We start from the raw sequence: 15816 nt of genomic DNA on the forward strand, positions 1-15816 counted from the left end.
CAGATGAATAACCTTGATACATAAAAATCAGTAAGAAAAACACTAGTAATAATAACCATAATGGGTAAAAATCAATAACTAAAACACTAAGAACCCAGTACATAAGCAGACACAGTAATAGAAAACTCAAAAGATGAGCGGCTCCTGGGTGGCTCAGTTGGTTAAGTATCTGACTTTGGCTCAGGTCATGAACTCATGGTTCGTGAGTTCAAGCCCCTCATCAGGCTCTGAACTGACAGCTCAGAGCCTGGAGCCTGCTTTAGATTCTGTGTCTCTCTCTCTCTCTCTGCCCCTCCCCTGCTTGTGCTCTGTCTCTCTCTGTCTCTGTCTCTCTCTCAAAGATAAACATTTTTAAAAATTTAGAAAACTCAAAAGAAACACAGGGAGGTAAAAAAAGGCAAAAAAAAAAAAAAACAGGTATGCAAACCATCTTAACATTTACTAATAATTTTCAGAAGTGCACATTAATATCCAGAGATGCTTTCTTTCACCTCTGAAATTAGCAAAGATAATTAAAATGGTAATAGTCACTGAAAGCGTGTAATGAAACAAGCACCCACTCACCGAAGATAGTGTGAAAGGGCATATGCTGGGAAAGAAAGTTACTATTCTTCTAATGACCTTGATATTCTAGGAATCTAAGAAAACACTGAAATTGGACAAAAACAGAAGCACAGAATAATTCTTGTTGTATTATTTGTAGGCGTAAAACCCTTGGAGCACCTCACCTGTCCTTTAACGTTAGCGTTGTCGAAGGTGAAGGACTAACGTGCAGTTGTGTTCACACACTGGCGTGCCCTGCAGCTAGAGACAATTGATTATTCCTACAATGAGACGTTTATAATCAAATGGGAAAACGCATATTACCTAAATGTCTTTGAAAACTGCTGGGTGAAAGTGGTATCCTAACATTCTAAGCATAAAACTACGTGGAACCAAAGGCGATAACATAGAAGCCCAAATGTGAAGAGTGGAGTTGCCCAAGGGCAGTAGAATTGAGTACTTTTTTTGTCCTGATTTATATTTTTTGGTACTTTCCAGATACTTTTAGAGGAAGCGTCTATAATCAGAGGAGGCTTTTTTTTTTTTTAAGACTTTATAGAAAGAAACTTGTGCGTATGATTTGGGCTTGGACTTCTACACCATCTTTCTTAGAGCATATGGGAGCAAGTATTCTACCAAAATGGTTTAGCGGTAAAGATTTATTTTGTAAAGACTGGGGAACACAGATTTTTTTCTTTTTTCTTTTCCTTTTTTTTTTTTTTTTTTTGTTAGTATTCTGAGAAATCTCTTCCTTTCTTGGAGATCAGAGTGATAACAACACAGATGTAATTAACCGAAGCAGATTCTCCAGGTAACAGTATTATTAGCATATGGTGTTTCAGAGCCGAGTGGTAAGTTGACCCGGGTACGTTTTTCTCCTGTAGATGTCGTCTGCTGCTGAAAATGGAGATGCAGCATCTGGAAAACAGAACGAAGAAAAAACTTACAAAAAGGTGAGTGACTGTTCTGTTTTCTTTCTTCGGTTCAGAAAGAGGAACGCGGTCGTTGCCTGGAAAGTTGCATATATCCGAGGCCTTGTTTCCCTCTAAAGCAGTTGCGCATAAATTACTGCCTTAGTTTCCTGTTGCCCTCATGGATTCAGTGGTTCAAAGGACACAGGGGTATTGTCTTGTAGAACTACAGGTCACAAGGCCAACATGGGTCTCCCTGGGCCAGGATCCAGGTGGCTGTAGGCTGCGTTCCTTTCGGGAGTTTCTAGGGGACAGTCTGTTGTTCCCTTGTCTTTCCAGCTTCTCCAGGTTGCCTGTGTTGCCCGTTATCATGATTCCCTTCCAACCTCAAAGATGGCAAAGACCAGCTGAGTCTCTCTCAGGCTGTATCACTCTGACACTTTTAAAGAACGCTTGTGATTACACTGAGCCCTCCTAGATAATTCAGAATAATCCCTTTTTTAATTATTACTAGTTTTTTATTTGAGAGAGAATATCCCAAGCAGGTTCCACAGTCCGTGCAGAACCCAGTGCAGGGCTCTATCCCCTGACCCTGAGAACATGACCTGAGCTAAAACCAAAAGTTGAATGCTCAACTGACCGAGCCACCCAGGCGCCCCTAATCCCTTTATTTTCAAGTCAGCTGATCAGCAACCTTAATATCTTTTGCAACCTTAACACCTCCTTGCCATAGGACGTATTCACAGATCGCCATGGGACATGGACGTCTTTGGGGAGGGGTGGTTTTTCCATGTTGTACACCATTGACAGTTACTATGCTATATAGATCATTGACAGAAGGTGGTTATTTGAAGACTCCTGTAACTCTTAAGAAGAAGGCCCTTATGTGTGTGCAGTGTTCTGTGTCCAGTATGTGAATCTTTTTTTAAATAATTTTTTTAGATGTTTGTTTATTTTTGAGAGAGAAAGAGAGAGAGAGTGAGAGAGAGAAGGTGATCAGGGGGAGGGGCACAGAGAAGGGGACAGAGGATCTAAAGCAGGCTCTGTGCTGACAGCAACAGCCCGATGCGGGGCTGAAACTCACAAATTGCAAGATTATGACCTTGAGCCAAAGTCACACGCTTCACCAGCTGAGCCACCCAGGTGCCCCCAGTATATGCATCTTTTAATTGACTTGCTACTTCCCACCAAAATTTTACACACTTTCTACCTTTGTATTTAAAAAAAAAAATTGTAGTATGAACTTTTGTCCCATCCCTTTGTAAGCCTCTCAGATTCTGTGCCTTCAGCCCATTTCACAAAAATCCCCTTCCAGACGTTCCAGTGTATCTTACCTTGCCATTCTTTGACTTTGATAAATTCTTGGCTCCTGGCGAGGAAGCTAATGTTCAAACATATTACTGGGGAGTATATGTTCCCAGGCACCACTGCTCCTGATTTTAAATCGACTGCACATTTTACTTTTAAAAGTCCTTGCCCTCCTTCTGTCTTGCGAGTAGGAGGTTTGTATATGCAAGGTCTATTATATCTTAACTTTTCCTTTTGCTTTTTACTCTTTCGTGGATAGCTAGCAAGAAGTTTTGCCATAAAGTACAGGAACCACCTGATCCAACTGCATATTCGAGTCATGGAATTAACAGGATATATTTCCTGTTCCATTTTTTTGTGGGAGAATAGGCCCCTTTTCCTGGTACAGCTTCTGACTTGCCTACTCAGCCAAACCTAGAAATATAAGCAGGGAGTTTCTGTCCAAAGTGATGACGTGGTGGGGGCAGAGTAGGGTGAAGTTTCCGGAACTAAGAAGTGTCATGTTATGTCATCTCAAACATGCGAATCTGGCCAGAGGCAGTGACGTCTCTGATAGCATATTTGACTCAGCAGCATTGGTAAGGTCTTAAGAATCGAAAGTCAGATATTAAGATCGCAAAGAATTCCAGTAAATAAGAGAAGATTATTTAATCCTGGAGGATTATTAACAGGACAGAGGTTTTTTTTTCTTGTGCGTGGCGGCAACCGGATGCTTCGAATGGTCTCTGATTTTCAGACGAAGATGAGCAGTGGAGGGAGAGGTGTTTAGCTTCTCTGAGAAAAATACCAAAAAGCATAGTTCCTGAGTCTTCAGTCCTCAGTAATTCGGTGTTGACGTGCACAGGAGGAAGAGGGACTACTCAGAGAAAGTATCGCTTCGGTAGCAGGGGACGGCTCGGCTGAACTACTCCATTGAAGTCTTCTCCATGGAGCAAAGACATCGTCACACTGGAGGTGTTAATCATAGCGTTCCCAGAGGTGGCTGGGGTCTCCTTAGCTATTGGAAATGTGTTTGTCTCTAGGCCCAGATGGACCGTTCCCCCGAATGAAAGAGCTTCAGGCTCACGTAGGGAAACCCCTGGGTGTGAGCTCTGAAAAAGCGGGACAGGGCAGGAGACGAGAAGATACCATCCCTCTTTTCAAAAGTGAGGAAAAAGTACCTTCTGGAAACCAGATGTGAGACGGCTCCTCGGCATAATTGGAGCACGGATTAGTCAACATATGGTTTCTGTACAGTTAGAGAGGAAACACGTGTCTCGTACAAACCTGCAGAGGTTCATCAAGATATAGTTTATGCCAAGTTGACTACATTTCTTATTCTGAGAGAGTCATTAAATTAGTCACAGACAAGAAAGAACTCTCAAGTTGAATGAATCTTGATTTGAGGGCACCAGGAATATTCTGGTGGCATCCTTTCAGACCAGCCGGAGAAGAATGGAGTGAACGTCATGGTGACTGGGCTCGTACCTGGTTGGGCTAATGTTCCCAACGGATGGCAGTTTTGTTTCCTGTTCTTTGGTGTCTCCCAGCCTGTGCACGCGTTGACCCTGAGCAGCTTAATACTTTTTTGCGCATGACCTTGATGAAGACATGGAATTCGTGCTTGGCAAATGTGCAAATGACAAAACAGCTTGAATAGGTAACTGACAGACCACACGAATGTCATCAAGGCCACCATGCATTTCATTAAGTATTGGCCCTTTTACAAATGCTTGAAAGAGTTCTTTCCCAGTCCTGCAGGCCTGCCCATGAGGTATGCACCTTTTTAATAAGGAGTTTTGATAATTCGTTGGGTTTTGGCCTCTGACTAAAGACAGTCCAGGTTAAGAACCCCCTGACCTGTGTGAGGCATGGGAAGGATATCAAAGGAGTTTATAAGGATCTTACAGTTGAGTGGGAGGGACAAGACAGGAGTTCTCTCCTTTAGAACCCAGTAGTTAATAATAAAGGGTTCAAAGGAGGAGAAATCACTGTGGGTTAGAGTCATCAAGGAGGCTTAGGCTTCCTGTATCAAGCCCCAGATTTACTGGGCAGCTGTCAGTAGCACTCAGCATCATGAGGAATGGGATTTCCACATGTTTTTAGGGAACACTTGGTGTCCATGGAACAATGTTATAGTCTCGAGTCTTGAGTATTTGCACATGACTAGTTAAGCTGGGCTCTTCTGTTCGTTCTGGTGACCATTTCCCTGATCCATTGTCAGTTCTTGACAACCCAAGAAGAATAGCTAAAATCAGTGGGTGAGGCGAATATCTTCAGCTAAAGGCTGCAACAAGAATTTTGACTTTCCCTGCTTAACACGAACATGTGGCCCATAAGACAAGCGTTAAAGGCTGCCTGGCTTTTTTTACAGAGTGTAGTATTTCCCTTCTCAGTTCATTTATGGAACTCCAGAAGAATTGTAAACACAAAAGCCTACGGCAGCTAAGCAGGTAACAGGGGGGTGAACTAACCAGGGGGGGAGTGGTAAAGAGGAGACACGTGTCTTCTGTATTTTTTTTAATTTTTTTTAAATCTTTATTTATTTTGAGAGAGAGACAGAGTGTGAGCAGCGGAGGAGCTGAGGGGGGGAGCCACAGAATCAGAAACAGGCTCCAGGCTCTGAGCTGTCAGCCTCTGAGCCCTGCCTCGAACTCATAAACCGCGAGACTGTGCCCTGAGCCCAACCAACTGAGCCACTTAGACACCCACCATACAGTTTATTAAAGGGGAAAAAAAGACATAGATGCACATGGAAAAATTAAGTAATGACTCAAATTGGTATTAAGTGCCAAGGCAAGTGGCCTTTCACATAATCTAGCAAATACTGGTGAGGCCAAAGCTCATTACAGTCTTCTAGAGAAAAGTCCTTTCCTTCAACTTGTTCGTTAGCAGTGCATTTTGCTGGGATAAAAATTTTGTAGATGCCTCATTGCTTTCTGTCACGATGGAAAAATGCCACTCCTTAGGTGACTGTGAATTGATTTACCTACTCGTTTGTTTCACTGATGGGGGGAATCTGATGAGCACAGGCACAGAATCAGGGCTGAACGTGATTTGTGGGAGGGATCGAATAGCCCGGCCTGGACAAAGCCAAGTGTCAGTGTTTAGGGAAAGCGCAGGCGATTTAGGGGGTAAGGACTGGCTCTAAATGACAGGTAACCTTGAAAGCTAGTTTGAGTTTGGATTTTGTGTTCTAGGCCAGCACTGTGCACTAGAACTTTCTGCAGTGATGGGAACGCCCTATAATCTGCACTAATACAGTAGCGACAGGCTGCATCTGGGTGCTGAGGATTTGAATTTGTGTCCAGTTTGTCCGAGGGATGAATTTTTAATTTTAGTTAAATTCCGACTTAAATAAGTGCTTGTGGCCAACGGCTACCATGTTGGACAGCTGAGTTGCAGACAGTGAGGTACCATGACATGGTTTGGAGACGAATGACGACAAATCTCAACTAAGGCTGACCTGAAAGTTTTCAGAGTAACTACTAGAAATTTTCTACTACTGATAGTAATGTGAGGAAGAGATTTTTTTTTTTAAAAAAAAGGTGAGAAACTTAGAAGGAAGCAGAAGGCACGACATCCGTTCATTTGAGATTGTTTTAAACTCAAGTAAAATACTGATGCGGGAGATAAGAGTTTTCTGGGTATTTTATACATGGAAGAAATTGCCCACCCCTCCCCCACCCATCCAGAACAAAGAGATGTCAGAGTGCATCCAGGTCCCCTAGCAGTTCTTTGTCAGGATCTCCCTGAGATTTAATCTCCCAGAGATTAAAATCTCTGGCCACGTAACGTCCCAGTTCTGTGACTTGTTCCTGGGAATCGATCGGTGTTTCCCAGTCACCTGAGCTTGGACTGACGCAGGCAATTGGCAATTGTTACTGCTGCCATTTGCATTGCTTCCTCTCTCGAGGCTCCTCCCAACGTCATTCCACACCTCTTGCCCCTCCCTCTTTTACTTCTCCTTCCGTCCTGGGCCTCCCCACAATAGCATCCCCCCTCCCCCCTTCCCCAAGATCCGGGTTCTGATGCCTATTGGAGGCTGCCCTGGGCATAGAGGTTGCCTACCTTCGACACCAACAACCCAAGCGTAAAACTGTCCACCTGATTTTCACCATGACCGGCACCCAGAACGGCAGACTAGGACCCAGTGTTCTTGACCCAAGAACCCTAGTTCTTTCAGTTTTGTTTTGTTCTGTTCTTTTTTTTTTTTTTAAGGCCTTAGTTGTCACTTAATTGCAGTGTCTCTGCTGGTTTCCCTATCAGTGGAGGTAGGCAGTGATGAGGTAAGAGGGAATAATGCTAGCCCTTTACCACATTATAAGGAAAGATGGCTTTTATGACTTTTTAAACCTAAGGTCATGACTAAGCAAGGTGATGACTCCGAGAGACTTTGATCAAAGAGGAAGCATTTATTGAAATACGAACTCTTTTATAAAATATCTCTGGGAACATACACAGGCCCTGGTAACCTTGGCTGTCTCCGGGGAGAACCAGGTGGTGGGAGTCTTGAGTTAGGGAAAACGTGTCTGTATAAACCTGTATATATGTTTAATTTTGAACCGTGTGAATATTTCACCTACTCGAGCATTGAATCAGTGACGTTTTAACATGGCAATGGGGGCTGATATGTGTTCCATGCCCTGACTGTTCTTTTTCTCCTTCAGATTCTAGAAAGCCATCGCTTCCAGAAAACAAGATAGTTGCTTTGTCCTCTGGTTGCACTACCCTCTGTAGCTTAGCGGAGACCTCTTTTTCTGTGCGTTGAGCAGCATTTCTCACGGATAGCAACCACATTGATCTCTAGGAAGAGTGATCCTTCAGCATTCCAAGTGTTATTTCTAGGCACCTTAATCCAAAACACTCTAACCCAGCGGTTTTCAACCAGCACCACTTTGGCCCCCCAGGGAACATTTGGTGATGTCGGGAGACGTTTTTGATCGTCACAAGTGGAGGGCTGGTGCTCCTGGCATCTAGGAGGTAGAGCCTGGCGATACCGTGTCCTGTAATGCACAGGACAGTGCCCACAACACAGAATTATTGCAGTGTTCGTAGCAGCGAGGCTGAGAAACTCGGCCCAAACCAAACTCTCCTTTTAAAAGAGGGTGGATAGGCGTCTCACTCTTCTGGGTAATAGTTGTGTAACCTGAGGCATTTTCCCTAATTGATGTGAATCTTAATTTTGCTCCTTGAGGAAATGTCCCCAGTACCTACCCTGACAGCCTCATTGTGGGGTGAGCATCAAACACAGCCTGGGAATACCAGTGAGTGACATCACTGTCTTTATTAGCAAAAGCAACATCTCTCGGCCTCTGATTTCCAATCAGATGCGTTCTGTTGTGCGTGGCTGCCTCCCGCAGTGCTGGCCCTGGCGACTGGTCACTTAGCATCCTGCTGCTGGCTCCAGTCTGGCCTGGGCATGGGAGAAGCACACAGTGAGGGCCGGAGCAGGACCTCGTGGCCTTCCATGTAGCCGTGGCTTCAGAATAAGAGAAAGATGTGCTCCTGATGGGGGGCTGCCATTATGGGTTTTTATCATTTATTTATTTTTATTTCTTTTAATATACTTTTAAAGTGTACTTATGTTGAGAGAGAGTGTGTGTGACTGAGCGAGCCAGCGGGGGATGGGCAGAGAGAGAGAGAGAGAGAGAGGGAAACACAGAATCCCAAGCAGGCTCTGCTCACAGCACAGAGCCCAACTCGGGGCTCGATCTCACAAACTATGAGATCATGACCTGAGTGGAAACCAACTGGGCCACCCAGGCGCCCCTGCCCTTTTTCTTTTAATTGAGCAGTGAGCAGATGAGCTACGTCATTCAGAGAAGGGAAATTTTTCAGTAATCCCATTAGATTTAGAAGCATGTAGAAGCACAGACCATTACCATCCACCCTGCTGGGAAGATCCTCCCTCTAAACCTTCTGCTTCCGGATAGTATCACCTGTGCTTCCGTGTTTTTCCAAACTAAGTCCTAAAGCACATGATGACCAATCTGCCTTTATGACTTCTGGGCAAGACATGGCAGGTGATTCAGCAAAGTCAATAGGTGGCTTCCAATAGGTGGAGAAGCCAACCCTCCGATCACGTTGTTTCCTTGGACTGTTCATTTCTAAGTGACCTCCTTTGGCCTTGGCATTGGAAAGAGCGTCCACGTGGTAAGCCACCCAGGTTTGCTACACTTCTGCGTTCTGATTAACTATGGAATTTCCATCTGGTTTTGGTCCCTGATGCCAGTAAACGTTGTCTTGATGTCTCCAAAACACCCTAAAACGTGCCATACAGCTTTCTTCGGGGGCGACAGGAACCACTCCATTGTTGAGTGTGGTGTTAATGGCAGGCGGGGAGGCTGGGGTTTTCAGTGCTTCTGCGGCCTGCTGGGCCATCTGAACAGGAGCCCCTGCTCTCCAAGCACAATTTAGCTTTTGCTTTCAAATTAAATGGCTTTGTAATATACTCCGGTGATCTACATGCCTCCCTGCACAGGTTGGCCAGCAGGGTTCTGATCTGGCCAGCATGCCTCTTGTCCCAAGGCCTACGGCTCGTCCATTTTTTTTTCCCAAAGGTTTTGAGTAGTCTTTACACCCACGTGGGGCTTGACCTTACAACCCTGAGATTAAGAGACACAGGCATCCCTGGCTTGTCCACTCTTAGCACTACCACTCCATTTCCCTTGCCTGGATAGATAGTTCACGGTGATTTTGAAAGGTGTCTCTTAGAAGTTGCTTAAGGGGGCGTCTGGGTGGCTCAGTCAGTTAAACATTCGTCTTCGGGTCAGGTCGTGATCTCACAGTTCATGAGTTCTGGCCCTGCGTCGGGCTCTGTGCTGACAGCTCAGAGCCTGGAGTCTGCTTCAGATTCTTTGTCTCCCTTTCTCTCTGCCCCTCTCGTGCTCGCCCTCTGTCTGTCTGTCTCTCTCCCTCTCAAAAATAAACATTAAAAATAATAATAATAAAAATTGTTTAAGCACAGAGAAATGAAAAATTCTAGAATTCTTTATTCTGGAAATCCAGAAAAGAAGGCCAGTAACATAGGAGAGGTTCTAGTCTTCTCTCTACTTACAGATACTAACAGGATAAATGCCATGTGCTTATTCATAGTTTTGCTGTCTTAGGGAGTTAGAATCATTGGTTGCTGGAAGAATCTTACTTATCAAATTCGATTGAGTTTATTTAACCAGAAACCTATTACTGTGGCAAATTAAAGCATGTTATTATTAATTAGAAGCAATTTTAAAAGCTGTGTTAATAATAGGGGGGGGCCTGGGCGGCTCAGTTGGTTAAACGTCCAACTCTTGATTTCGGCTCAGGTCATGATCTCACGATTCATCACATCGAGCCTCGTGTCGGGCTGTGTGCTGATAGGGCAGAACCTGCTTGCTATTTTCCCTCTCTCTCTATGTCTCTCTCAAAATACATTAACTTTAAAAAAGCTATGTCAGTAATAAGAGCAACATTTATCCAGTGTTTAGCATATGCCACACATCTGTCTAAGCACTTCAGAATTATTAACTCATGTCATCTCATCACAACCATTTTGCTACCCTATGGATGAAAAACTGAAGATAAGTCGCCCACCCCAGGGCACCCACATAAGTGGCAGAATGAGGCTGGGATTTTAACCCCAACTGTCTCTCTCTCTGGTGTGTCAGACCCAAACCGCTGCAATATTATCTGAACCTTATGGTTCCTATGACATTAAATGGAAAGTTCTCATTTATCCGCTAGAAGAATAGAAGCCAGGGGGTACAGGTAAAACTAGCTCCCTTTGGATTGGGAGCACAATAGTAGCGAATCATTCTGAAAAGTGTTTTCCCCGATTCAGTGGTTCCAAAGCCAGCTGTGCTTGTATGTTTCTCCTCTGAATACAGAATCTGAGCTGTAGCTGCAAAATAACTTTTTCTAGAAGGTACATATTAATTTTGAAATGAAAAACAATCTCATCTCCGGGTACTGGGTGAAACACTGGAAATAAAATGACAAAGTGCTAATTTCAAAAATCATTCTTGAGCACCGAACTAAAAATTGACAGTGAAGCATGAGATCCACCTGGAGGGGGTGATATATTTTGACCTGTCATATTAGGAGAGGAACACGTTTCAAACCTAGCTGTGCCGTAGAAAGTCACAGGAGGGGTAATAACTCACTAACGACTTGCTCAATAGCAAAAAAGATCTGATAAAGCATTGGGTTGGAGGGTGAATACTTTGAAAGTTATTTTCCTGCGTGAGAGTCACATTTCCCCAGATGGTACACCTGTGTTTTCTGGCAAGTTCGCTGTCTGCGGATCCTGTGTCTGTAGCTTTTATCATAACACAGGAGGAAGATGAGGCATTCCAGCCCTCAGCACAGAAGCCTTCCCTGAGACAGTCAGCGCATCGTTAAGGAGAGAACAAGAAGACGACGGTTGTGGTCTCTGGGGATGTAAATTTAATCTTTATCTTTTTTGCCTAACCCCCCAGTTTGTATGTACATCCTGACATCCAGAGACACAAGTTGGATTGAGTTACAAGGAAAATGTTGAACTGTTCATAGAATCTAACTGTGGGGTTTTTTCCCTCGGTGAAGATCACCCACTCTTACTTTTACGGGAGTGCTTTTTATGCAGCCAAATCTGCTGCTGTCCACTCTGCACGATGGATCAGGGAGCGTTTCGTTATTGAGCACACGGCTGACATACAGGCTGTCCAGGTGACATTCTAATTCTCCTGGGCTACTTTTTCATACTGTGACTTTGTCATTTTTTTAAGGACATGGTCGGTGCCTGGAATATAAGACACACGTTTGCTTGTACGTCCAAGCATTCATTCGTGTATTCAGTTGACAAATATTTATTTAGCTTGGCACTGTGCTAGGCCTTGGGGGTAGGACAGAAGCCTAGACGGAGCTCTTCCCTGCGCTAATAATGCTTTCATTGTCATGGTAGAGACAAACCGGACGAAGTAAACACAACAAAGCGATTACTAACTTTTAAAGTGCTCCGAAATAAACCCACACGTATATGGTAAATTAATTTGTGACAAAGGAGGCAAGAATATACAGTGGGGAGAGGGTAGCCTCTTCAGTCACCGGTGCCAGGAAACTTGGACACTTGGGTGCCAAAGAATGAAACTGGACCCCTTTCTTACACCATACGCAAAAATTAAAATGAATTTCAGGGTGCCTGGGTGGCCCAGGCGGTTAAGCATCTGACTTTTGGCTCAGGTCATGATCTCACGGTTCGTGGGTTTGAGCCCCGCCTTGGGCTCTGTGCTGACAGCTCACAGCCTGGAGCCTGCTTCAGATTCTGGGTCTCCCTCGCTGTCAACCCCTCCGTCTCTGTCTCTCTCAAAAATAAACGTTAAAATGAATTTAAAGACCTCAAGCCATAAAACTCCTAGAAGACAACATCGGTAAGCTTTTTGACGTTGGTCTCGGTGATGCTTTTTTGAACCTAACTCCAAAGGCAAGGGCAACAGAAGCAAAAATATGCAAATGGAACTGCATCAAACTAGAAAGCTTCTGCACGGTGAAGGAGACCATCCACAACCTGAAAAGGCTATCTCTTGACTGGGAGAAGATATTTGCCAATGATAATATCCAATAAAGGGTTTAATATTCAAAATACATAAAGAACCCAAACAACTCAGTAACAAAAAAGCCAAACGATGTGATTGCCAAGCAGGCAGAAGATCTGAATAGACATTTTCCGAGAGAAGACCTAAGATGGCCAAACACATGAAAAGATGCTTATTAGCACCAGTAGTCGTCTGGAAAATGCAAATCAAATCCACAACTCGCATCTGTCAGAATGGCTGTTGTTAAAAAAGAGAGGAAATAACGGGAGTTGTTAAAAGGCGTTACTCAGGCACTGTTGGTGGGAATGTACATTGGTGCAGCCACTGTGGCAGACTATATGGAGGTTCTTCAAAAATGGAAAAATAGAACTGCCGTACGATCTAACTTATGGCTATTTGAAGAAAACAAAAACACGTACTCGTAAAGGTAAATGTACCCCCATGTTCCTTGCAGCAGTATTTATAATCGCCACGATATGGAAACAACTTAAATGTCCGTTGGTAGATGAATGGATAGGTGTGATACACAAACACACACACACACGCACACACACTGGAATTCTACCCATCCATAAAAAAAAGAATGAACTCTTGCCATTTGTGACAACATGGATGGACCTTGAGGGCATCATACTAAGTTAAATAAGTCAGAGAGAAACAAGTAGTGTAGGATTTCACTTACACACGGAATCCTCTAAAAACGAACAAATAAAACAACTCATAGATACAGAGAATAGATTGGCCGGAGGGGGGAGGCGTAGGAGGTGGCCACGATGGGTGATCAGTGTCCAGAAGTACAAACTTGCGGTTATAAAATAAATCTCAGCGATGTAATGTATGGAACGGTGATTAGGACTATATTATTGTATTGCATGTATAACATATAGATTACGGTGTTGACTATAGTATCGTATTGCATATTTGAAAGTTGCTAACAGCAGATCCTGAAAGTCTGCATCAGGAGAAAAGTTTCCTAGCTCTGTATGGTGACGGGTGGTAACTAGACATATTGTGGTCACTTTGCAATATGTACAAATATCAAATCATTATGTTGTACCTCTAAAACTAATACAAGGTTATATGTCAATTGCACTTCAATTTTAAAAAATGTTATGAAGAAAATCACCAAGGGCAGGGGTGCTACTTTTTAGATAAAGTATTTAGGGGGGCCTCTTTTGATAAAGTATTTAGGGGATAAAGCATTTAGGGGAGGTGAGCTGGGGGCTGGGATCACAAGTGTGAGAAGGAGCCAGCCAACAGGAGAGTGGAAGCAAGAATGTTCTTGACAGAGAGAACACCATTTGCCAAGTCCCAGAAGCAGGAAGGAGCTTCACGGATTCCAGAAACCGAAGGAGAGGCTGTTGTGATGGAGCGTACTGAACAAGGAAGCAGAGGCAAGATGGGATGAGAGCAGTGGCTCTGAACTTGAGGCCCCTATTGTGTCCCAGGGGACATACGACCTTGCTGTCACAGCTGGGGACGCGAGAGGGGTGCTACCAGCATGCAGTGGATTAGAGCCCAGGGTCGCAGTTACACATTCAGTGATGCACAGAATAGTCCCCAGGTCCGTCTGGCCCCGAGTGCCGAGTGCTAAATTGAGAAATCCTAAATTAAAGATAGGTGGTGGCCTAAGTAAAGATGTATACCAGGCCAGACCGGCCATGGTTGCCTATGTTGGGGGGGGGGGGGTGCGAGGGCATGATAGGAATGTTTGGTGAACCCCGGGTTCTAACTCAAGCACCTGGGTGGATGTCGTGGTCATTGATCAAGACGGAGGGGAGTGGTATGAGGAAAGGCTTGGGAAGGAAGATCTAGTCTTCCAGTTTGGACATGTTAGTCTGGAGATATTTTGAGCCAGTGGAGGGGGGAGTTTGGTGGACACTCTGAAATGTGGATTTGGAGCTCAGGGGAGAGGTCCGAGGTTCCACTTCTCGTTGTTGAGCCATGGATCCATAGGAATTGGTGAGATAGATGGAGGAGAGGCCCCAGGACTGGCAAGCATTCACATTTGGAATACTACCTCTTAAGGCCCTCCTTCATGGAGTTATAGTCCCAAAATAAACACAGCTGGCCAACTCATTCCCTTACCGTCTCCCGTGGGCCTTCCGTTACATACGGAGAAAATCTACACTCCGAAGCACGACATACGAGTCCTTTACAGTCTGTCCCCAGTGGGCTTGTCTTGTCCCATCTCCTGCTGTTCAGTTCACACCTAACTCCAGCCACGCTGAGTATGTGGATCCCGGCTCCTTTCTATTCGTGCTGATCATTCTAGAACACCTTCATTCCAGAAGCAGTTCCTCCATTGCCCTTCCCCATGCTTCTAGGCGCTGACTGTTCATTACTCCTTCCCAGGCCTCCCTCAGCACCCTGCCCTTAACCTCTGTTGTATCACGGATGACTTTTGTTTTGTAATAATTGTTTGCAGTGATAGCCTGCCAAATGCTCACCTTGAGCAGCTAGAGAGCAGGGGCCTGGCCCAATCATCTTGACATCCGTAGGGTCCCATACAGTGCCTGGCCCACAACATTCAAGAGATGTATCACTTTTTTTTTCTTAATTCTAAAATTGTCATAGACTTAGCAGAGAGATATGTTCTTGAGCCTACAGTTTCGGATCTGCAGTTAGAGGTGAGATTTGTTGGAGGGTAGAAAGGTAAAGGTGGGGGGGGGGTGGTGTGCAGAAAGGGGTGGAATTTATACTTTGGTTATTCGGATGGGAGAAAGAATACTTGGAAAGGGCTCAGTTCAGTTCTCTGGGCTTTTTTGTGTTTCAGAGATGATAGTGATTATCTGTGTCTTGGGTCAAGTGCATGGCTCTCTGAAGGTTGGCTGTGAAGTTTTTGGCATCCGTAAGTCCCCTTGTCTATAATCTGTAGACCGCTTATGATCAGCCACTCATGGAAGAGCTTCAGCAATGAAATTTTAAAAGGCAGTCTCTTAACTCCATCGTCGAAAGGTTCTTTTCTTTCTAGATGTTGCCCCACTTAGAGGCTGCCCCTAGGTAGATGCTGGTGACTGCCAGGGAGAAGCAGGATTTGATGGTGGTTGGCCGTCCATTTCTCCAGCATGGCAGCCATAGTGAACATCCTTTTCTTTGTAACGTGAAAGACACAGGACCCCGTGATGTTTTAGAGCTGCTGTTTCAAAGGGAACGAAAGGGAGCAATAGCCTGGCACTTTCCAGAAGCCGCTACGACCCTCACAAAATAGTGGCGGTGTATAGATGTTAAAGCTGCAGCGAGGACCCAAAGGCAGGGGGTGATGGGAGCCCTGGCTGCCATGCTGTTCCTTTATCCCTCACCACCCCTGGGCTGAGAGGGAGTCTGGCCGGGGGGCCAGGCTGGCTCAACCATTTATGAGCTCAGCTTCATGTGGGACACTTAAAGTTGGAGCATAGCAACACCACGCTGTGGTGTGACCGGTAAATCTGATGAGGGATGAGAAGGCTCTCGGAAGATAGAAGTTGGCTGTGCAGATATTAAATTGGTACTATTGTTGCTGGATCCTTAGTCACCCCCAG

General features: G+C 44.7%; 1 protein-coding gene across 5 annotated transcripts in view; it reads left to right on the forward strand.

Moving 5' to 3' along the window:
- Positions 1-15816, forward strand: part of PIP5K1B (phosphatidylinositol-4-phosphate 5-kinase type 1 beta) — a 313786-nt gene that overhangs the window by 125877 nt on the left and 172093 nt on the right. For all 5 annotated transcript variants that reach the window (XM_030294332.1, XM_030294331.1, XM_030294328.1 and 2 more), the window contains exon 2: positions 1428-1496. In XM_030294332.1, the coding sequence (XP_030150192.1) occupies positions 1428-1496 (69 nt within the window). The remainder of the gene's footprint in view (positions 1-1427; positions 1497-15816) is intronic.

The sequence above is a fragment of the Lynx canadensis genome, chromosome D4 (assembly GCF_007474595.2).
Source record: "Lynx canadensis isolate LIC74 chromosome D4, mLynCan4.pri.v2, whole genome shotgun sequence".
Classification (NCBI taxonomy): domain Eukaryota; kingdom Metazoa; phylum Chordata; class Mammalia; order Carnivora; family Felidae; genus Lynx; species Lynx canadensis.